The sequence below is a fragment of the Esox lucius genome, chromosome 14 (genome assembly GCF_011004845.1).
Source record: "Esox lucius isolate fEsoLuc1 chromosome 14, fEsoLuc1.pri, whole genome shotgun sequence".
NCBI lineage: Eukaryota > Metazoa > Chordata > Actinopteri > Esociformes > Esocidae > Esox > Esox lucius.
Window position 1 is genome coordinate 2380624 of NC_047582.1, and position 24665 is coordinate 2405288.

Sequence of the window (24665 nt, forward strand, 5' to 3'; positions counted from 1 at the left end):
TCCAAGAAGGTTGGGTACTCTGCACTGCCGTTCGGCCCGTAGGCACAAACAACAGTGGGAGACCTATCCCCGACCCGTAGGCGCAGGGAAACGACCCTCTCGTTCACCGGGGTAAACTCCAACACATGGCGGCAGAGCTGGGGAGCTATGAGCAAACCCACACCAGCCCGCCGCTTGATTCTACCATAAATGTATCATTTTACAAATGTAAACAGACATTCACCCCTGAAAAATAGGTAAATTATTTCACTTGGAGGAGAATAAATTAAATGACAGTGCCACATAAAAAATTTTATTTCAGACTTCAAACTTCAGTCCTTATGAGTAAAATAGATAAAGAAAATACATTTTCAAATAACAAATTGACATCCATCTCCTACTTGAACGGGTCTGCAAAATGCTTCCCTTACATAGTATTTGACATTGTACTGAAACTTACAGTGGTCACAAAAAAGCAGCTGTAGTCCAGACCTACACTTCAGTCCTTAGGACCCACTTTAAAGTATAATCAAACTTAAAACCAAGCTCCATATATTGTCTTGTGAGCCACACACAGTCCTGTAACAACTCAGTGACAGTGTGCTCTGTATTGCAAAACATACAAGGACATTTTATCCTTCACTTGAACTTGAGTCGTGCAAACCTTTTCAGTCCAACTAACTTGGGTAACAACTTTAGCTGACTGGTAGGCTTCTGTTCAACTATTTTTTTAATAACAGAGGTAGGTTTTTCTTCACATAAATGAGCATCTCTGCTTTTTCACCGTCCATTCAATTTCTCTTTTTGTCTATCACATAAGAGGCAACGCTAAACATCCGTTCACTGTCAAAGCTTGTATTTGCGTGCAGCAGGAGCGAGGGCAGGGAAACGGGCCTGGTTGCTTTTCCAGTACTCCAATGGACTATCATTCCTGGGTATTGTGGGTTCGGCCAGGTATGAGATTACCTATTAAATAACACAATACCAAAATATCACTTACGGATTATTTTTACTTTATGCTGTTTAGGCATTAACTTAGCACTAACCTTTTCTTTCTCCAGAAATCATATGATTTATTAGTGTATTATTAATGCACAGGCCGACTTATGATAAATAGGCTATTATCTATGTTATGACATTGCAGAATAATGATCGAGAAAGTAGCATTACATAATTAGGATGCTTTTGGTCTAAAGTGAATTAAATACATTTCTGCATGTTTAGATGCTTACCTGTGACGCGGCCCCGGTCTTGTCTTGCTCCTCAAACATGACATTCTCCTCCAGTATCTCTTCATACATATCCACCAGTGATCCTGTTCGGGTTCTCTTCTCTGGGGGATCCTCTGTGCTGGCAGCTGCACTGCCGCTCATGTCATCCAAAACTTTGAGCAACAGGTCACGAGCACTCCTCTTTTTTTCCACATCAAAGTACCGGTCTTTGTAGCGGGCATCAATAAAGTGCTTCACACTGCACACCGTTGAAGCGATGATTGACGGCTTCCAGCAGGGTAGTTTTGGTGGTCTGCACGCCTCTGTCCGTGTGACTCCGCCGGCCAAGCAGTCGTGTCACAACCGCGGGGATCACATCAGCTGCAGAGGCCTCTGCAGAACTTATATCTCTGGTCAGCTGCTCAAAGGGGGCGAGAATATAATATTTTCTAGAATTCCCCACTGATTTGCCGTCAAAGTTGCTGGATGCTCGAAATCAGCAGCATAAGCACCTAGTGCCCTCTTCTGCTCGACCACGCTTCGCATCATATAAAATGTCGAATTCCATCTGGTAGCGACATCTTGTTGAAGTCGTTTTACCAACATTCCGAGCTCTTTCTGTACATCCTCCAGCTGACTGTATGCTAGCTGGGAGTGCTTGAAATGTCCAACTATTCTCGTTCCCACCGCCACAACATCTGCCACGCTGCGCTGAGACAGGACACCTTCATGCACCGCCAGTTGCAGCGTGTGCCATGCACGGTAGACTTGCCACACCAAACTCCACCATAGCTTTAGTCATGTTACGGGCATTATCACGTAGCACGACATGCACTCGTTCTCTTTCTATTTTCCATTTCCCAAACATATAATCAAATGCGGATGCAATTGCAGCTGCTGTGTGAGAACCTGAGCATTCCTGTGAGTGTAGGACAGCTTTTTTAAGGGTGAATTCTTCGTCTATCCACTGGGCAGTGAGGCTCAACATGCTGACAGGACCATGCTTGATGTCCAAATGTCCGTGGAAAAGCTAATGTGACTAGCGCCGGCGAGGAGCCTTTCAATGTGACTGGAGACAACACTCAGGAGTTCAGGTAAGGCCATATCAGAAAAGTAGCGCCGGCTAGGCATAGCATACCAGGGTCATTCTACGAAAATGGTGGCTTTCCTGTCCCGGCCTCAATCAGCAGGAAAAACACTTAAAAGTGTCAGATAATGACACAAAATATATGTTTTTTGTTTTAATTGAAGTGTTTTATTGTTAATAAAACATATGTAAGACAGTTATATTGCAAACTATTTTTTATATATATTGTAGAACACAGTCAGCACCATGAAATTGGCTTGTCCCTCGGGTCAGGAGTCGTGGTTTAGTGACATATTTTGAGTTAAATAATATATTTTGCTCCCCCTTTAAATGTCATAATACAAAGGGAAATAGTATAGTTATTTAGTGGACTACTTAAAAAACTTAAATATAAACTAAATATTATAAATAATTTACAGGGAATACCTGTCCCTCAATTTCATGTCACTGGTGTTACAATTTAAAAAAAACACCACTTTGAAAAAAATCTACATCTTTGCCAACTTCTTCCTGGGTCAAAGGCTCATTGTAGGCGTGGCTGTTTTGAAAAGCACATGGTGAGTGTGAACTCTCTCTTCACCTCTTAGCAATTTGATAAATAATTTGATAATTTCATGCGAGGATGTGTCACTGGTGTTCTACAGTTTATAGTAAGGGGAAAGGAAATTGTATTAATATAATTTTTCAAATTGCATGATTAAGTGATTCATTTACAATTTAAGAAGTGTGGTTTGAGCTACTGTGGCCGCCATCTTAGATATGCCATTTTGTCTGCAGATTTGTCACTGGTGTTATCGTCACTGGTGTTACTGTTGCTGCAGGTAACACCAGTGACATGATGATAACACCAGTGACAATCAATAACGCCACAAACTTTTTTCTCAACATAAGGTTTCATAAAAGCCTCAACAAGTATATTAATAAAGACTTGTTAGCATTTCATTACTGTTTTAATATTGTAAACACATAAAATTGCTTTCCTTTTGACAGAAATTAAGTGCTGCTGAAAAGCAAAGACTCTACAGGCAGCGCAGGGATGCTGACCCAGACCGCAGAGCAGCCTACCTTAAACAGAAACACCAGACTTACTTAAAAGATTTGGAGGGTCAAAAAAGAAAGAGAGTGAAGGATCTCACAGAAAGGGAAAAAAGACAGGAGCAAAGGAAATGGCGTGTCAGACAGGCAAAACACAGAGAGAGATTGAGAGCAGGAAAAACAGTGTTGACCCCCCCATCCATTCCAGATAGTCAACCCAGTACTGCAAGGTCAGGTTTCATCGAGTCTCACCACAGTGGACAGTGGTGCATCGTGAACTATGACGAACAACCATACCCTGGCATTATACTGGATGTCGAAGAACATAATGTGAAAGTTAAGTGCATGCACAGGAATGGAGTAAACAAGTTCTACTGGCCAAGCCCAAGAGATGATATCAATTGTTATGGAGATGACCAGATTGTTTGTCTGATGCCAGAGCCGCTGCCAGTGAACAAAAGATCGGTTCAGATTGACCACAGTATCTGGAAGTACTTGAAGGAGCACCTGAATGTATGAAAGTGTCAGATGTGAACTGGCTACTAGAGAAGAAGCCATCAGTGGCTTCAATGGAGACTGACTCAGAAATGATAACAGATGGATGCAGCACAATAACATGGAAAGGCAAACATATCTCAAGTAAAAGTGAAGAACAGTTAGTATAGGAAATACTTCATCAACATGTTTTACTGCATACAAAATGTTCGTATCAGTGCTGTTGGGAAAACAGTTTTAGTTTTGCGTTCAATGTTAGTGTTTCTAATGTTCTAGTGGACATGTTTTGTTTATGACAATGTTGTGTTATGAAAGACACATTTTTGTCAAAAGGCTTCATCTTTCGGTCTTAATCTGACCAATAACCTTTATTTTATTGTTCATATTAAATTTACACATTTTATGGAATACGAAATTATTTGTAATGTAAAATATTACTAATAAACGTATCAAATTGTTTGAAATAATCTTATGTTTTGTCATTGGTTTCACTTTGCGTCACTGGTGTTACATTGCGTCACTGGTGTTACCGCATGGCATATTGGTTTTCTGGCGTCAGAGTTGCCCAGTTTCATAGAATATGTTTTTTGTATCTACCTAACTGTTGCTGCATTCATTAGTAAGCATTTTAAGCATATGATCATTCAATTTTGATCACTCAACCTCAATTATTTTTTATGTTACAACAAAAAACACAATGGTAGAAATAGAAAAATGTCACACAATAGAACTTTACACATGCCTGATTAAAGTAAATTATTACTAATTAAGACAATTTCTTAATATTACATTAACTCTTTCTTTATTTGATTATGTATGCAAATTAAATAGTCAAATTAGATTCCGGGAAGCCTGAATTGTCATCTAAAATATAGGTAACACCAGTGACAAAAAAGCAGCACAAGCATTTTTGAATGTAATGTAGTAAAAATATAAAAATACATTAAGCTGTCATTTAAGTTGATTTATAATGTTAAGAGGTTGACTATTATCTGACTATAGGTTTTGGTATAAAAAAAAGTCTGTCTGTTCAAAAAGCCACCATTTTCATAGAATGACCCACCACGGCTCCAGGTACGTCATTATCCTGCTGAACCCAACGTCTTCCACCACGCTGAACGGCTGGTTATCAAGAGTAATAAATTCAATTATTTTGTCTTTAAGCTCTTTTACCTTTGGGTGGTCGCTGCTGTATTTTCTAGCTTTGTCAAAGGACTGAAGTAGAGGCTGCTGATGGGTTTTTGCCTGTGTTTTTTCCTTCTTACTTTTCAAAAAGTCTTGGTGCTGCTCAGGTTGATGGCTCTTAAGATGTGTAATCATATTTGTAGTGTTGAGTGTTGTTTTACGCCTCCTCGCATCACTTGTGCTTTACAAGTATTGGAAATAGCAAGTTTGTTATCCGTTTTACAGATAATAATTCAACACAGCCGACATGTTGGAAGTTTAAGTTGCTGGCGCTCATGCTACGTTCACGATCGTCAATGCGCATAGTAAACACGCCACATTATCGGCAAGGCTCATCGGCAGAAATATTAATATCTGCCGATGCCGATGATGCTCATTTTAAGCTTTTATCGGCAGATACCGATATCATCATGCATCCCTATCCAGTCCGGATATTCCATAAGTCCCACCAAGCGAGCCCTTTGACTGAAACCACGCACACGAGAACTTGTCAACCGAAGGAAAATGTCTCAAAAATGTGTAAATATAAAATTTAGACCAGTAAATAAACTTAAGATTTGTAAATGTAAGTCAACATGTGTAAATGTTAAGCAACAGATGAAAATGTTTTACAGATTTTTTTTATTTGTGAAATATGTTTTTACATATTAAAAAAATTATTTATATTTGTGAAACTCATTTACAGATATTTTTTCACATTTACAAATCCTATTTTTATTTGTGAGTTGTGATGAATATACGGAACAGATTTTCTAGATATATTTACGAATGTTGATATAACTCCATACGACACTACCATCCTGGGTCTCATCTCCAACGACGACGAGACCGCTTATAGAGAGGAGGTAAGGAACCTGGCTACATGTGCCAGGACAACAACCTCTCTCAACGTCTGCAAGACTAAAGAGATGAACGTGGACTTCAGGAATTGGCAGAGGGGTGTTCATGTCCCAATACACATCGATGGAGCTGAAGTGGAGAGAGTCTCCAAATTCAAGTTTCTCTGTGTGTTCATCAAGGATGACCTCACCTGGTCTAGACAAGCGAACTTGGCAGTGAAAACTGCCCAAAAACTACAATACTTACTGAGGAGACTCAAGAAATTTGGCTTGTCTGCAAAAACTCTCACCAGCTTCTACAGGTGCACCATTGAAAGCATTGTGATGGCAATTTCTAAAATCCAAAGTTCTATGAAAATGGTAGGTAAGACAAGAGAAATCAATTACGCAATAAACGGTTTTAATCTTGCTTGCAAGGAGAAAGTATACAGGTTACAAAGTAACGGTGGATAGTTTCTAAATAAAAACATCATTTCGACAGTATTTATTACATAGGAAAAAGGGGTGTGGTAAGATGCTGCCATCTGTTTCATGTCAATCAAACACCTTTCCCTTTGTTCTATCACACACGTCAAATGCTATCTTCCCCCACCTTATCCTTCCTGCCATAATGTTTACCCAAAGGGGCCAACTGACCTTACTGCCCCCTGTTGTATCTTCTCCTATCCTGTCCTAAAACCCATTGATCTCCATCTGGACAGACAATAGATGTCCCCTATGCAAATACCAGATCCCACACATTCCTGTACCTATCTTAACAGTGGGACTCCATCCTTTATACAGTCAGAATACATTGTATAAGAAATTTCCACAACAATCCATCCTCTTGATACCATGTCAAACCTTGGTATCAAACCTTAAACAGTTCACTCATTAGGATGTAGACTGCAACAACACAGTACTCTTTAACAACATGACCCAGTCAATATTATTATCCTTAGTGATTAGAGAACTGAGCAAACTGAAATGTCTGGATCCTCCCTTACATTCTTCTAGATCATTACCTTCCGTATAAACTCCAAGATCACACATTGTCATCATACAGAATCATAACATAGTACAGCAAAACTTTTATGTTAAAATCATCATAAACACCTATCACTGAATGCATCCTTCAATTCATCACTGTTACAAAGTTCTCTCATGCCAATTGCTCAATTCACTGAAAAGTCCTCTCCATGGTTCCATTTGGATGTCCTTCCATTTCTTTGGCAGGTCGGTGTAACAGAACGAAAAAGTCAGATGTGTATTCCAAGGTGTTGTCCTTCACAGCTCAAATGCAGACACAGCTCTTGTTGTCTCCATTCTAGCTGCTTTATCAGCCAGGCCAGGAGAATCTGTGTGTTCTCCCTTGTGAACTCCAAGATGACCAGTTTTAGCTAAAGGTTCTAGAGCTAAAGGCCATGTAGAAAGTGACTGGTTACGAGCACCAGAAAATTCACTTTCCCTCAGTGACTTCAATTCACTGTGTCTAACCTTCAAACACTGCAATCCTCGTGTAGCGTGTCGTCGACCCCAGGTTCCTCTCTCAGCTACCTGGACAGCAGATGAGATGTACCTGGTATGGACCCAATCAGCGTTGCATGATGTTGTGCAGTAGATCTTTCCTATGCCTCCATCCTCTCGGTCGGAGGTTGCCTTCTCCATCACATTGCAGAATCATCAGGACTCGAATCAGTCCAGCTCACAGGAAACCAGCATCATGTAGACGTGCGGCACCTAGACGTGCAGCGGGCCAGAGTAGACTCCTCTCTCAGCTGTAGGACAGTCTGTCTGTGTGTCTGTGAGATCCATCTCACCTCAGCCACCTCACAGTTGTCCTTTTAAGCCAAGCTCAGTCTCTCTCTGGGCTCCAGCAAGTCCTCTATTGTTGAATCGCTTTCAAGTGTTCTGTATCTGAATGTGTGAATTATCCTCAAGAAGATTAGTTCCAACTGCACAGTACATCATCACATATGTCCATCACGTTAGCTTGTTGCATCTCGCTGATACATTATAACCACACACTACCAAACACTCAAACCCTATATTTCCAATGTCTCTCTACTTCTTTTCTCCAAATAGATTAGAACGGTTGAAATCAATAACAGTATCGTTAAAACATTAACATCTCTGGTGCTTCTGTTCTGCTAGTGTAGCAAAATAACAATTCCACTCTTTTCCATAGTTGGTGTAACAACCAACACAAAGACACAGAAGAACACAATTTCAACATTTCTTATTACTGTTCCAAAAACTCATCAGTTAAGATAATTTGCTTGCATTGAAGTACCACTCTCTAAGAGCAGTTCATGAACAATTCTCAGTTCAACTATATAATTTACATCTGATTGTGTTGTATCGGAACTACAATCAAATTCACCCATTGTTTCACATATAGGATCAAATACCTCATTTCAAATCAAACATTTCACACCATCTTGAAGGCCAGCTAACATAACTGTTATTTAGCCTAATTTCTCTACAAGATGAAACTTAGTGTGAACTTCTCAATCTCTTCTTATTATCCTAGCACATCAAACACACTCTGAAATCCTGTCATAAATCATGACCCCCCCCTTTTTACTCCTTTATCACCACAGGGCTCTCCCTGGAGTGGGGGGTGGTCTACTAACCTAAGGATAACAGACCCTGGTCTTGGAGGATTGTCACCTTATCACTAAGGGACACTGTTGTTATCTTGAAACACCCCAGGCATTGACAATAGTAAAACAAACTTTTTTCTCTTCATTCACCTCAAAGAAACCTCTGTTAACCATTAACTTTCCAATGATTGCTTGCTAGGACAGAACTTAAATTAGAATTAGAATACCCAATTTTGATAATGTCTGTTTCTCTTCTAAAGAGTCCAAACAAGTTAAAATCCATCTCAACTGGTTTCTTGTGTCAGTGAGTGGAGTGCTCCAGTGGGTCTGTACCTCTCTTTATGCAATTTAGACTATGTAAGACTTCTCAACTTGGTTTTCCAGAAATATAACTTCATGCAGAATTATTTTCTCAATATCAATTAAAACATGGCAACATTTTGTAAACATGTAAGAAATAACTAAATGTGCTCCCTGCACGTTTCTACCCACTTATTCCATAATGCATGAGATTAATATGATTACTTCTAATCAAATATTAAACTAACTGAAAAGTAACACACCCATCAAATTAGTTATTGCTTAGCTAAACCATTTCAAAATGGCAAAATGTATTCTACTCAACCCTAACCATGTTAGATTTCACATAAAACATATATTTCAAAGACCCAATTTGACAAACTAGATTATTCATGTAACTTCTTTAAGTACCTATTTCATTTGCTTTGAACTCTAAGTTCAACTCTTTTTCATTTGAACTCTAAGTTCAACTCTTTTCCACTATAGATAATCATTTCATACAATACCCCCCCTGCTTTCAAGACAGAAAATGACTTCAAGCTTGAAAGCAGAACCATTACAGGACCGAAATTAAAAAGAAAATCGATAGTTGGGAGGAATCTAACATACATCCAGTAAACGTCGCAAACTGAATATCCAACCAAACCAACCGAAAATAAGAAAAACAAAGGAAATAAAAACTGTACCACACACGGTCGCTCGTGTGAAGGAATTAGCATATCAAAATTTGCATTTACACAGGCAACGGCCAAACTAATTTGAGACCAACAAACATCATGACTCAATTTACCTCCTAAACTCTAGTGAATTTTCTCAATTTTAGATGTAAGTCTACGTCATTCAAAATAGTGGCGGTCAGCCAAAATCGCTACTTCCATGTATATCTCATGCAAAGACATCGAATTTGTTCTAGCAATTAACAATGTTGGATGACTCAAGGTCTCCACCCTTACTACAATTTGATTCGAAATCATAAATGTAAACATTAAAGCAACCAAAAGGAAAACTTATTCAGCTTTCACTTAATGTTTTATCATCCCAAAACTGAACATGTGTTGGTAAAATTACCACGTGTGAGAACAGGCTGAACACTCGAATTTAACCCTTAGTAATATGCTACCTTGATATAATGTTAAGGGTGGCGGAAGCCATCCCAGTGGACCTGCCCACCCTTCCTGAAGCTCTGAGCTCCACACATATATGGTGAGCCATTAGCAAGGCCAAATGTTCGTTTATGGTCCCCAGACCATCCTCTCAATTTAACCTACATCGTTCGTTAACTGAAGATTCTAGATTTAGTGTCCAACCTATCTAATATTTTCGCAGTTTGTAAAAATGTGCTTATCAGTATCTATACAACAACTCAACATTATGGTGGAAATTAAGAAACTCTTAAGAATGGCACTCCAGGCAGAAAACAGATTTATGACGTCACTATAATCAAGGTACAATAAGTAATCCAAAGGAAAACTCAATGTAGGCCTTAAACACCGTTACATCAATACCCTATTTGTTCACTAATGTACCATTCCAGAATATACATTCCATGAACAAGTAGCAGGCGCTGGTTTTAAAAACACAAGTATTATCCCAGTTATCGTTAGAAAACACTCAAGAGAACCCATTATTTAACCAAACTCAATTTAGCATTTAAAATAGGACGTCTAATTTTACGGTTTTATTTAAACGGGGAATAAACTGGCTTTGGCTATTTGGGGAATAAACGGGCCGTAGTCATTTCACCCTCTTTTGCAGGCTATGACTATATTTGCTGAATCCAGTCTTCAATGGAAACAGCATGTTATCTTAATACTAAAACTTTCGCTATCGTCTGCTTCCCACTCCATACAAGGAGAGAGAAAACACTATTTTAACCCCTCATTACGAAACCACATTTTACCAAATCACAGAATCATCATTATACCAATTTCTAAGCTATCCCTCTAATTATATTTATGCCATTATTTTCTTAGACTCCTAAGTTAGCAGGCTAACACTCCCACGTGTGCCAGCCATCAGGCAAATTCAATTTCAACACAAAGGCAAAAGCCAAAAGAGTAGGCCTCGCATAATAACCATGTTAACAACGCAATGTAAGCGTTCGCCCAAACGCACACCAAACAAGAAGAAACATTGCGATTACAAATACTTCCAAGTTAACACCAACCTCGGTAAACGAGATCCAATATTCTATCAAGGAATACTCAATGCAGCCAATCGGATCCCTCGTGCACAGGGAATACCAAAATGGACAAAAGCATTTACTAGACCGACCACAACCAGACAAAGACAAATGCCCGTGACTCGGGCCATAACAAACACAAGTGGCGCGTGCATATACAACTTCTGTAGCATACTGATCCAAACCATAAGCTGACTAACAATTGCGGCAATTTTACAGGAGCCTTCTACAGGCACTGAAAGTATGAGATCCAATCTCAATTGCATATTTAAGTCCAACCTAAATTGCAGATGTTCAAGCAGTCCAACCGCTTATAATCCAGCACTAATCGCAACGCAATAGGTTAGCAGCATAGGAATGGTTGTCAGGCCTAACTACAGTCGCTATTAACCAAAACACCACACTTCAACATCCAAACATACAGGAGCACGCTATACTCCATCACGCAGTCCAACTGCTGCACGGGAATTGGTGTCAGGACATGGAACAAAAACGACATGTTTCTAACTACAGCCGCCCTGACTGCAATACTCAAAAAAACTTCTAGTCACCATACTTACTCAAATCCATCTATCAATTTCTACAAAACCATCAAATCATCAACCACATTGTTTACTAAAGCATATGAAAACTGTATTAAGGAACAATCTCACCGGTTGATGCTCCCTCTGGTCCCCTGTCTGACCGTCCGCACCCCTCCCTCAGGCGGTTCAGCGTTCCTGCGTGTTCCCGTTGAATCACTCGTGGCAAGGCCAAAGAGATTACGGGTGTGTACACCTGGTGTGTACAACTCCCCACTTTTGGAACTTTTCTTGAAACTCGTAGACATGCTCAACACTTCCAAAGCGGAGCAGAAAACGGCCTCCAGTTGCCCACAGCATTTCCACGTTCACAACGAAAATGTCCACAGAGCTAGGTCACGTGAACTGTATGACTCCAACGATGCAGTGTCCCGAGCGGGCCTCCAAGGAGACCCACCTATCGGTCCAGCTGAACTCCGCGGGGTGGGGTGACGGGCGATCAGAGGAGAACGAGCCATCTAACCTGAGCAAAAAAAAAAAAAACTACAACACAGATCAATATACTCCACACTGTCTACACACCGTAGCCTACGCTTTCCAAACACCTTTTCATACGTTACCACGGCCATCTACCTCCAATCAGCCCGACAGGCCGCGCATCCATCACCGAATGAAAACGCCAGTCGCCGGGAAACCTAATAACACTCCAAGAAACATTGTTCACATGTCCAAACACCATATACGTCAGTGATAATTTTTGCCGGTCCAGCGTAAACACGAGAGACCGGCAAAGATTTACTGTCGCACGTCCCCATGTTTCAGATTTACCCAGTAAATCTAATTTATACTCAACCAACCAGAAAGCGAAGTCAAGCTCGTCAGCCCACAAATGAGATTTTAAAAGGTCCAACCTTTTACTGCAGATTTTAAACTATAAAGTCCAAATTCAATTTCCGCAGGAAACCTGTACTGATCAAGCACGAGTCACAGCTCCCGTCAGGCACTCTTTCTCAGCCCGTCAAAGGATAAGCCTTTTCTGGACGATACTAGAATTCCAGAGCTTTCTCTGGCCGTGCACGGTTAACCTGTTAGGAAAGGGACTCAAACCGATCAGGATTAGGATCCCGGACGTGCCCCCAAATTGTGATGGCAATTTCTAAAATCCAAAGTTCTATGAAAATGGTAGGTAAGACAAGAGAAATCAATTACGCAATAAACGGTTTTAATCTTGCTTGCAAGGAGAAAGTATACAGGTTACAAAGTAACGGTGGATAGTTTCTAAATAAAAACATCATTTCGACAGTATTTATTACATAGGAAAAAGGGGTGTGGTAAGATGCTGCCATCTGTTTCATGTCAATCAAACACCTTTCCCTTTGTTCTATCACACACGTCAAATGCTATCTTCCCCCACCTTATCCTTCCTGCCATAATGTTTACCCAAAGGGGCCAACTGACCTTACTGCCCCCTGTTGTATCTTCTCCTATCCTGTCCTAAAACCCATTGATCTCCATCTGGACAGACAATAGATGTCCCCTATGCAAATACCAGATCCCACACATTCCTGTACCTATCTTAACAGTGGGACTCCATCCTTTATACAGTCAGAATACATTGTATAAGAAATTTCCACAACAGCATCCTCTCAGCCTGCATTACTGCCTGGTACAGCAGCTACTCCGCTGTAGTCCCTTCAGAGGATGATAAAGTCTGTGGAGCGCATCAGCTTCTGCCATCTCTCCTCCGTGCAAGGCATCTACCATTCACATTGCCTCAGGAAAGCACGGATTATCATCAAAGCTATGGTCTCTTCACACTGCTGCTTCGTCTGGTAGATGCTACCAGAGCATCGGCCCATGCACATCCAGATCAAAAAAGTTTTTTTCCGTCAGGCCATAAGGCTCCATGATCATAATGATCACACTCGAACATTCCAGATGCTCTGATGCCTTTTCAGGTACTTCAATGGACATTAGAATATTTAAAATCGATGCTAGTTTACATTTTCTTTTTCAGCATATGCCATGCATTTCTACAATATTCAATGCTACTACCAATATTGCTGCTAATCTACAGTACTCTTTTTAAACTGCTGCTATGTACAGTGTAATGTATATGATGGCATTATCCTCTTGATATATTTAAAGCTGTGTGTAAATGTTCTTCTTAATTCTCAGTATGTAGTTGTTGTGTGCTATGCCACCATTCATAAGCTCATTGCACTCATGTTTTTAAAATGTAAATAACTCTATGAATTGCTGCTAGGTCAAACTTATGTATATTACTGCTATACTTGCCATATCTAAAAGTTCAATAATACAACCCAGATTGCTGCTCTATCAAAATACTACCCAGATTGCAGGTAGTTAACAATAATCTTTTAAATAGATGTAGATATGTTTTTGCTTATACTCTAACTACGTAGTTTGTCGGGTGCCATGTCATAAGAATTTCTTTGTACAGGATGGCCCTGTGTTATTCGGTGCATTTGACAAATAAACCTTGAAACTTGAAACACTAGGCAGAATAATATAAACAATGTCTCAAAGTAAAATGCTACTTCTTTTCCTTCAATGCTAAAGTTGCAATACTTAGGGAACTCCCAACACTCATAGAGATTTTTCACGCTGGAAAGACAAAATTTGAACACAAGCATCAAATAAAGAACTTGTATGATATTTTTTAGCAATACATTACACTTTCTCTTTTCTGTAGCTGGATTTGTATAAATAAAGTGGACATAACGATTTAATTGTTCATATTGTAAATTGTATGCCACTATTATATTGTGAGCCAAATAATATTGTAGGCCTAAAATCAAACGTGATGGATCCGGAAATGGTTCTTCAGATTTGTGGTGTTTTGCTTTTGGGTGCCACCTTTCTGATGCAAATCTGTCAATTCGCCCCCTTGAAATTATTGGTTTAAAACCAAAACCTCTTTCATTTAGCTTAAAACCAAAATGCGCCCAGGGCACTGCTGTTGTGTTCAGTTTAAGTGGTAGTTTGGCGAACTACCACTAAATCACAGAGATGGGGACAAGTCACACATGGTCAAGTCCAAGCAAGTCTCAAGTCTTAACCATCAAGTCTCGAGTCAAGTCTCAAGTCACAGTTCAGATAAATCAAGCAAGTCAAGTCAAGTCAAGGGTTCACCCTAAGTCACAGTACTAAATAGATGAACACACACACACACTGTCCTCTGTTTCTGACGTGGGCTTGGTGCTAAGCTCGATTTCAAAATCAAATATTTTTCTCCCCCGTGGTACAATTTTTTGGGGGGACGAAGCGGAGGGATCTTGAATCAGCCTGAAGGGGTTGTATTCGCTATAACAACCGCCTCGCTATACCTCCCGCTTATTACATGGCTACCGACCAAATAAATCATTAATTTGACAGAAAAATATTGATTTCAAAAATAATTTATTGATTTAAAAACGATTGTATTGCTTCCTCTAAAGAAAATAGTCCGTTCCGTCTCTGGTTAGAATCCTGCTGCGTCCATAGCAACGCGCTGTTTTTCATGGCAACGGTCTGTTATCAAGAAATAACACGCATTCTGTACTGGAATTCAGCCAATCGATGTAATAAGGGCTAATAATAACCTTATAAACTAATTATTGTGACTGAAAAACTGCCTAATATGTAATTACGCTGTAATTATTCTTGTCTGTATGAGTAAAAAAATTTTTTAGGTGCTAGTAATCACATCGGCGCCTCCATGTTAGCCGTTCATGCAGTAAAGTTAACTGTTATGGTGTAAGCACAATGCTTTTTAGTTTCCACACGCAGTCCACAAATACTTGAAAATGCGCACATTTAATACAGACATTCTACGTGTAATAATATACATGCCCGCTCATTTTAAGATGCCCATCAACATTAAAATTCAGGCTATGCCACTGTTATAGTCAAATTCCCTTACATCAATTTACCAGACGTATTCAGTAATGATGATGGTCACATTTCTAACAAGAAAGAAAAAAAAACATAATATGCAACCAAGGCTAAATTATGACAAACAAAAAAGATTAATTCATTACATTTGTAACTTTATCGTTATAGATCTTAGTGAAACTGAATATAAGAGATTACTTTCTTACCTTTCCTTGTGGTTCTTAAAATGACGAATGACATTTGACGTTGTAGTTGTTGTGCCAGATACTCTTGTGTTGCATATTTTGCATCTGGCAAATCTTTTTTTTATTCACACGGTCCAGTTCAAAGTGCTTGTATCCAAACGATACTATTTATGGAGCTCAACTAACGTTATTGTCTGCCATGTTTGGCGCGGTTTGAATTGTGCAGCGTTAAAGGCACATAGGCTGATTAGTGGTGCTGATGTCACAGCATATAAAATAATTGTATTGCTGTTTGTTTATTATAAGTTCAAGTCATGGTCGAGTCTTCCACTTCAAGTCAAGTCAAGTCTCAAGTAACTTGTTCTCAAGTCAAAGTAAAGTCAAGTCATTTTCATACTTTAATCAAGCAAGTCACAAGTCCTGAAAATTGTCAAGTCATGTGATTCGAGTCCCCCACCTCTGCTAAATCAATGTTGCTAATGACTGCTCTTCACAAAACGTTACTGCAAAGCAATGGCAATATAATTTTTTTTAACATGCGCTCCTTCACATGTGTTTGTTGTTTACATTCCTCAATAAAAGCGGTAGTAGTGTGCTCGGGCCCAGTCAGTCAGAATGACGCAATATATACTTATTGGCCTACTGCTAGCAAGAGGATGAAAGGCAACTAATTCAAGGGAACATGGAATATATTTACTGAATTAATGTTACCTCCGGAAAAAATATTTGGCCAAAAAACGCAATGTAACGTTCAGCTGTGAAATCGAAAGGTGGTTGAGAGTTAAGCAAATTGCATATAACTGGCTAGCTTAGTTTACTAGCTTCTTTCGACTCTTCCATCCAATAATCTCAAAGTTGTGTGTTGATTAATATTGTCTACTAGTTCTGTAGTTTTGCGTGTCAACCACACGAACGGTCAATAAGCCGATATTACATGAGAACAACACCATTTTTGACTAAAATGTCCCTCAAATTTTTAACCAATCGGTTAAATATTTAGCATGAGTCTCAAACTTTGATGTAGGGTAAATATACTTCAGTTTCTGATACCATAGGGAAAATGTCAACTCATGGGGCACACCTGCCGTACGAATCCAAATCTGTCCGAGAGTGGTATAGATTAGCCGGAGCGGTGCGGTTTACTTACTATTGAAATGAATGGACTTCCGTTGGATCGCATACATTTTGCTATGCCAGGTGTGAACGAGGCTTCAGTCGGCAGACGAAAATTGCATTCTAATATGCCTATATGCCCAACATTATAATGATTTTCTTTTTTATAATGATTCTGTATTTACATAACCTAAATCATTACATAACGATGCCTAGCCAGTCATCAATGTTTGATGTTTTACCTATGTTAGCTTGCTTTTAATAGCCCATAGCCACTATAGAAAACAAAAAACCAGGCAAGCCTAGTTCAACCGTCCCGCAATAGAAAGAGTTGCCATCTGGGTATTTGAACCTGTCATTAACCACTACACTACAGAGCTGTACATTTGCCAGCTGTCAGTATAGATGAGGCTTCTGTATATCCTGAACAAATCCTCTTTTGCCACTGGCTGTTTTAATAGTTAATTGGGCATTCGTGAAAGTGATACAGTTAAACTGACTAAGGTTTCTTACTAAGTTTATCTCCACCAAAAATTGCGTCTATCAATGGTGTTTGCCACTGGCCGTTTTAAAAGCGTATTAGCCAGTAATATACTTTACCAGTATCTATTAATTTACTGGAATGGTTATAAGAATTGAGCACTTGCTAGCGAGACTGAAGATGAACCATTCAATGCCAGAAACAGTTGCATTATAACCATATACAGTTTCAGTTAAGGCTTACTATAACGTAACTATGTTTTTAACCCTTTGGCGCGTACGATCACACCGGTGTGATCAATCTAGAGTGGTCCCTGGAGCGTACGATCACACCGGTGTGATTAGAACGTCATGTTTAGAACGCACCATTAGCATGCCTAGCTACAAGTAACGTAACAATGGCAAGTCAGACCGCGCTGTTATTTACTCACATTTAGCTCAAACACATGCACTGATGCTTACTTCGAAAATCCATCAGAAACAGTCACAATATAACCGTAAACTGTTTTATTTCAGGCTTACTATAATGTAGATATTAATGGTTTTAGCCAGCAAAGTTTTCATCAATATGTAATTATTCATAATGCATATATCGCTTTGCCTGCGAAAAGATAGGAACTTGGGACCAATAGTTCACAAGTCCACTTCTTGAACCAATATGCTATTTAACAAGCGTCAGTCACCCACTCACTCAGTAAGAGACATTTGCTCTTCTTAGCCGGCTTCACTTACACGGTCTGGCAAAAAACTGATTATTTTGAATACTTTATGATTTACATTTCTTTCCTAGTTGGTTTAGAAAATGTTAATTGCACTGTCCAAAGTCAGTAAGGCACAATCCTATAGTTGCAACCTCCTTTAATTTTTTCCCCCCATTAGCTAGTCAATATATCCATCTGTCACATTACAAAAACGGCGAGCATCAAGTGCGCATTTGAGAATGGTGTTCTCTCGATGTCCCGCCATCTACCTAATGAACACATTGCAGTGCTTGTAATGTGAATTAGTTATTCATAGTTAATGAACTGTTAAGCTAAATATGACGATGATCTTTTGTTTAAATATGTTAGTATGGAACCCCTGATGAATGCATTGTTTATTTTTCTGACTTATTGATCTGCAATTGTCTCAAAGTCTGTGTAGAACCGTTCCAGACATATTTTAATCATCCTTTGGACGATGGGATGCTGTTAATTTCGAGCCCTGCATACATGCAGCACTGGAAAAAATTAAGAGACCACACAATTTTTCTTAAATCACTATCTCTACATGTACAGTGGGGAGAACAAGTATTTCATACACTGCCGATTTTGCAGGTTTCCTACTTACAAAGCATGTAGAGGTCTGTAATTTTTATCATAGGTACACTTCAATTGAGAGACGGAATCTAAATCCAGAAAATCACATTGTATGATTTTAAAATAATTAATTTGCATTGTATTGCATGACATAAGTATTTGATCACCTGACAACCAGTAAGAATTCTGGCTCTCATAGACCTGTTTTTTTAAAGAAGCCCTCCTGTGCTCCACTCATTACCTGTATTAAATGCACCTGTTTGAACTCGTTACCTGTATAAAAGACACCTGTCCACACACTCAATCAAACAGACTCCAACCTCTCCACAATGGCCAAGACCAGAGAGCTGTGTAAGGACATCAGGGATACAATTGTAGACCTGCACAAGGCTGGGATGGGCTACAGGACAATAGGCAAGCAGCTTGGTGAGAAGGCAACAACAAATTCAAAATGACAGTCAATCTCCCTCGGTCTGGGCTCCATGCAAGATCTCACCTCGTGAGGCATCAATGATCATGAGGAAGGTGAGGGATCAGCCCAGAACTACACAACAGGACCTGGTCAATGACCTGAAGAGAGCTGGGACCACAGTCTCAAAGAAAACCATTAATAACACACTACGCCGTCGTGGATTAAAATTCTGCAGCGCACGGCAGGTCCCCCTGCTCAAGCTAGCGCACGTCAAGGTTGTAGGCCAAGATCACGTCCAGGCCAGATCTTGGCCTACAACCTCCTTCCCTCTGTAAGGACAGTGAAGATTGGTCTTGGCTGGGTCTTCCAGCATGACAACGACCCAAAACAAACAGCCAGGGCAACTAAGGAGTAGCTCCGTAACAAGCAACTCAAGGACCTGGAGTGGCCTAGCCAGTCTCCAGACCTGAACCCAATCGCAAATCTTTGGAGGGAGCTGAAAGTCCGTATTGCCCAGCAACAGACCCGAAACCTGAAGGATCTGGAGAAGGTCTGTATGGAGGAGTGGGCCACAATTCCTGCTGCAGTGTGTGCAAATCTGGTCAAGAACTAGAGGAAACGTATGATCTCTGTAATTTGAAACAATGGTTTATGTACCAATTATTAAGTTCTGCTTTTCTGATGTATCAAATAGTTATGTCATGCAATAAAATGCTAATTAATTACTTAAATCATACAATGTGATTTTCTGGATTTTTGTTTTAGATTCTGTCACTCACAGTTGAAGAGTACCTATGATAAAAATGATAGACTTCTACATGCTTTATAAGTGGGAAAACCTGCAAAATTGGCAGTGTATCAAATACTTGTTCTCCCCACTGTATGTTTGCTATAATAAGTGTGCTATAATTGTCTGTATGCTGTCCACTGTAATTAGTGTAACAGAAACAGGTATTCATAAATGTGGGCTACTTTTATTCAAGGTATATATAGCTCTGTAAATTATCTAAAATTTGCATCTCTACATGTTTGGCATCCCTTCCATTGTCTTTTGAATACCAACACAGGCACACCTCATTTTACTTAATGAGGTACTGATTAGGTGATTGAACCAAATCTAATTTAATGAGTAAAAGTATAAAAACCATTGCTGTGGTCATCTCTATCCTCTTGCAATAGGACTAGCTGGATGGCTAAAACAGTGCAAGTAGTACCTCAAAGGTAATTTGAATGAAAAAAATAACTATTCTGCATGACAAAAGAGTTGAAAACAAATGCTTTGAGTGAGGAAAAGAAGGGTTCAATTCTGGCTTTACTGGCAGAGGGATACAGTGGGCGTCAGGTTGCTTCCATCCTGAAAATTGCCGGTTTATAAGAACAAGGTCACGCAACAGACATTGGGGACCACAAAGCACCAGACTGGCAGATGGCGGAAACGATTCTTCACTGACCGAGAAGATCATCAACTCATTTTATGATTGTGCCATCAGTTGAATGTGAATCCCATAAGAAATAAAAGACGTGTTTTGCCTGCTCACTTGTGTTTTCTTTACAAATGGTACATTTGAAACAGAACTGTATTTTGGTGCAAAACCCTTTCTCTGCAAGAATGCTGAAGTTAATGAAGAATATCACCTTTTAACAAGACAGCAATCTGAAGCACATAGCCATATCAACCATAAGCAGAGCCAGCTAAGAAGAGTGAATGTCTCTTACTTAGTGAGTGAATGAGTGACTGACTAACCCCTTGTTAAATAGCGTAGTTGTTAGAGAAATGGACTTGTGAACTATAGGTCCCGAGTTCATATCTTCTCGCAGGTGATGCATAGTATGCATTATGAATTATTCAGTATAGAAAAGTACTTTGCTGGCTAAAACCATTTGTATCTACATTTTTGTAAGCCTGAAATAAAACAGTTGGTTATTTTGCTACCTTTTCTGGTGGAATTTTGAAGTATGCATCCGTACATGCTTTTTGGATCAGAACAGACAAACACATTTGCTGGCTTAACAATGTAGTTATGACATCTTAAGCCTTAACTGAAACTGTATACGGTTATATTTCAACTGTTTCTGGCATGGAATAGTTCATCTTCAGTCTCGCTAGAAATTGCTCAATTCTTATGATTATTCTTAGGAAGTTAGTAGATACTAGTAAGCCTATTTAACACAATCCTCAATGGAGTCTAGCGACTGCTGAAACTTGTAATGCCTTGGCGTAGTTGTAAACGACAGTGTCTCTCATATGGAAGACCTACGTTCCAATCTATTGAGAGCAACAACATTTATTTCTGGTAGATTCCATGATTCTCTCGTCTTTTCACTTGATGAAGAAGTTGGTTATTGTCGCCTTTATTGATAGTTATTGTATGAAAGTACAGCAGACGGATCGGTGCAGCTTCTGCAGTAATGCAGTCGATGTATCGGTCTGTCGTGGTGAAGAAAGAGCTGAGCCGCAAGGCGAAGCTCTCGATTTACCAGTCAATCTACGTTCCTACTCTCACCTATGGTCATGAGCTTTGGGTCATGACCGAAAGGACAAGATCCCGGATACAGGCGGCCGAAATGAGCTTTCTCCGCAGGGTGGCCGGGCGATCCCTTAGAGATAGGGTGAGAAGCTCGGTCACCCGGGAGGAGCTCAGAGTAGAGCCGCTGCTCCTCCACATCGAGAGGGGTCAGTGGCTTGGGCATCTTTCACGTGGGCGACCCAGGTTCGAATATCTTTCTCTTGCGGGCCGGCTGAACTAGGCTTGCCTGGTTTCTTGTTTCAGTACAAGTGTGAAAACTTTTGATATCCACTGCACACACATACACAATAACACTTGCTACATAAATGTCCCTATGATTTAATTCCTGTGAAAACATTATTTTTACTAATCTTAACCTAACTAACACTCCAAATCATACCCCCTAATTTTAACCATTATTCAGCTTCCCTCATTGTTTTCCTAAGAGTTATGAGGCCATACCTGCAAATCCTGTAACACCTCCTTGGAGGTCCAGAAAAAGGCTGAGCACTGCAATTTAAATTGGATGTATTGATTAGTGAGGTTAAAAAGAAAATCCCATATAAAATGTATGGTGCCGCTTGAGAATATATGAACCTCTTGTGCAATTATAGATTCATTTTTGTGTTGAAATCTTTATTTAATGAGAACCCAGCTTTTTCAGTCAGACATTATTGGTTTATAAGTTACCAATTCCATATCTTGGTTCAGAGGAAATAACTTGTTGTAGAAAAACCTTGCTTTAACCTGGCTACCTGGCGAAGTAGGTAGTGATTTAGCACCAGTTACACTGTGATAAAAGTTTATAATTTACCAAGCGCGGCCAACATTATGATATATTCAATTTGATCCAAATAATGGAACATTTGATAATTACAGAGTAAAACATTTTTTGGGGGGAATTTTGTTGTTTTCTACAAATGCTCAGTTTTCACTACTCTGTTGATTTCCAAAACTATAATAAGTACTAGTAACTAAGACAGATTGTGAGATCCACCATTATTATGCAAATTATTCAATATATTCTGCTACTGGTTGGGCAGTCTGTACTGGGTAGAGGACAGTCTCATGTCAGAGATAGCATACATATTTTGAGATGGGAAATTATACTGTTCCTGAACCTAGAACATTTTGTTAAGAGAAACTAGCCAACAATAAAGCTTAAGCCAAGTTGTCCTCATTAATCAAATGTTTACAGTTGTTAGATTCTGTCCATTTGTGATCCATGAACAAAATGAATACAACCGGAAGTCAGGGGAGAGCCTTTATTCAGCATGAGGTTTACGATGATAACCTTCCACAGTTCTTTAATTTTTCTCTCCAAATGCTTACAACTTAAACACAGTGATTTATACCAGGACACATAGGAGGTGGTCAGTGTTCATAGCCAACCATTACACAGACTATTATAAGAAATAGTTTGTCCTACAAAATACCTTTGTATGGTGTATTCCAACCTATGACCCAAGGGTCTATTCAGAGAGTCCTATGACAGTCACATACACAGTTCCTAACAGGTGGTATGGACAGGTTGTTTGGGACCCATCAGTAATGGGACATCACATTTCCTACCTAGTGTCCTCCATACAGAGATAGTAATCTCATACATTGTGTCAAGCTTAATTCAATTACTTTCATGCTCAATATCTATCACTGTTTAGCCACAGTTTGAGGACATGTTTGTTACAGGTTATATAGTTAAACCAGTACAAAAACACACACCACTAAGCCTATACCACACCCTCACCTTACATCAAAGCATCAGATACACACACAAATTACATACCATCACTTGCAGTTGGAGCCTGTGTTCCAGATCAAAAAAGTGGGCAAACTGTTAATCCACCTACAAAACTGTTAACCAGTGCAAATCTCCTTTCATCTCCTTGATCTCCTCTTCTTTTCTCCAGGATCATCTGTTAGCCTCCAGCTAGGTCTACCCCAGTCAGTTCCCCCACAGTATAATGCTCTGAAAGATTGCAGTCCTGATGTCCTAAATTTCCGCCTCCGGGTGCTCTACCACTTCTCTGACCTCATGTACAAGTCCTGGAGGCTACTGAACCTCGACCCAAGAAATCAGGTAACAAAATCCTTCCCCCAGCACTCAGTTTATCATGTAAATCCCTAATTGATGGTTGGTCAGGGACTCAAATCCCATTTTGTACCTGTTGCCTTGCCGTCACACGCATTCACACACCCTCACAAATACGCATGCCATAGCTCTAGGTTCTCTGTTCAGATGCCAGTATTTCTAAAGATGTCATCTGCACTTTCTCCTGTTTATGGGCTATAAAGAATTCCCAAATCCACAATCCATGTCTATATCTCGTTTGATTGATGTCTTTTGTGAAGTATGGTACCATTTTGTTGTAAACCGAATGAAAATGTTGAATTGATCTTTCTACTGTCATATTTTCTTACAGGTGTCTGCGTCTCGCTATAGCTCAGGGACTGCGGCCATTGTGCAAGGCCAGCTAAGGGGCCTCCTTTCCCCCAAGGTCAACACCTTGCCCCTGGTTAGATCCATCGGAAGGACCATGACCCAGGGCAAGACATATGGCCCCCAGATAACTGTCAAAAGGATCTCCACCAGGTTATAGAGCTGCTAATTGTGTTTAGAAATATACTATGTTTCTCTTTTTTGTGCGACCCAGTCATTTGTCTTTTTGCCTTTGAACCGAACCTCCCCCTCCCCCCAAAGAAGCCCCCAGCAGGGGTTGGCAAACAATGGAGTACCGCAGGAGCAGCTAGCAGTTTGATTTGCAAAACCCTTGCAGTTCACCCTATGCAATGGCCTACCGCATTAGATGATAAACAATCACCTTGCTTTGTCCTAACACATATTAGTCGGGAATCCCTAACCTTTTCTAGGGAACAGCTTTTTTATTTGCCCTTAATGTTTAGCTTGAGTTTGCCCGTCATGGATGGCCAGCTGCATTTTTGTTTATGTTGATTGGTATTACTCTTAGGATTCTTCCCCACCACACTTACTGGTATATTAGTAGTTTTCTGCGATGATTGAAATTAACATTTCATTTTGTCCTGGGCACCACAGGGGACGCTCAAGCAAGCCCATCTTTGTGCAAATCGCCAAGCAGGTGGTCTCTCTGAACCCCCTGGAGCTGAGGCTGCCCTCCAGGGCCTGGAAGGTCAAGCTAGTGGGAGAAGGGGCAGACGACGCTGGTGGGGTGTTTGATGACACGATCACTGAGATGTGCCAGGTAGGCCTTCACTTAGGTCTGGATAAGTCGTAAAAAAAATGTTCAACTCCTGAAGTCTAATTGAATGTTCAAAATGTAAATTCTACATAATTAAGCATGTCTTCCTATGACATGCTCCTCCTCTCACTTTTCA

The 24665-nt window shown here is 39.9% G+C and overlaps 1 protein-coding gene across 5 annotated transcripts in view; it reads left to right on the forward strand.

Annotated features, from left to right (window-relative positions):
- LOC105029281 (probable E3 ubiquitin-protein ligase HERC1) overlaps positions 1-24665 on the forward strand; it is a 186036-nt gene that overhangs the window by 155411 nt on the left and 5960 nt on the right. For all 5 annotated transcript variants that reach the window (XM_020044405.2, XM_034297070.1, XM_020044408.2 and 2 more), the window contains 3 exons: positions 23222-23391; positions 23735-23904; positions 24367-24532. In XM_020044405.2, the coding sequence (XP_019899964.2) occupies positions 23222-23391; positions 23735-23904; positions 24367-24532 (506 nt within the window). The remainder of the gene's footprint in view (positions 1-23221; positions 23392-23734; positions 23905-24366; positions 24533-24665) is intronic.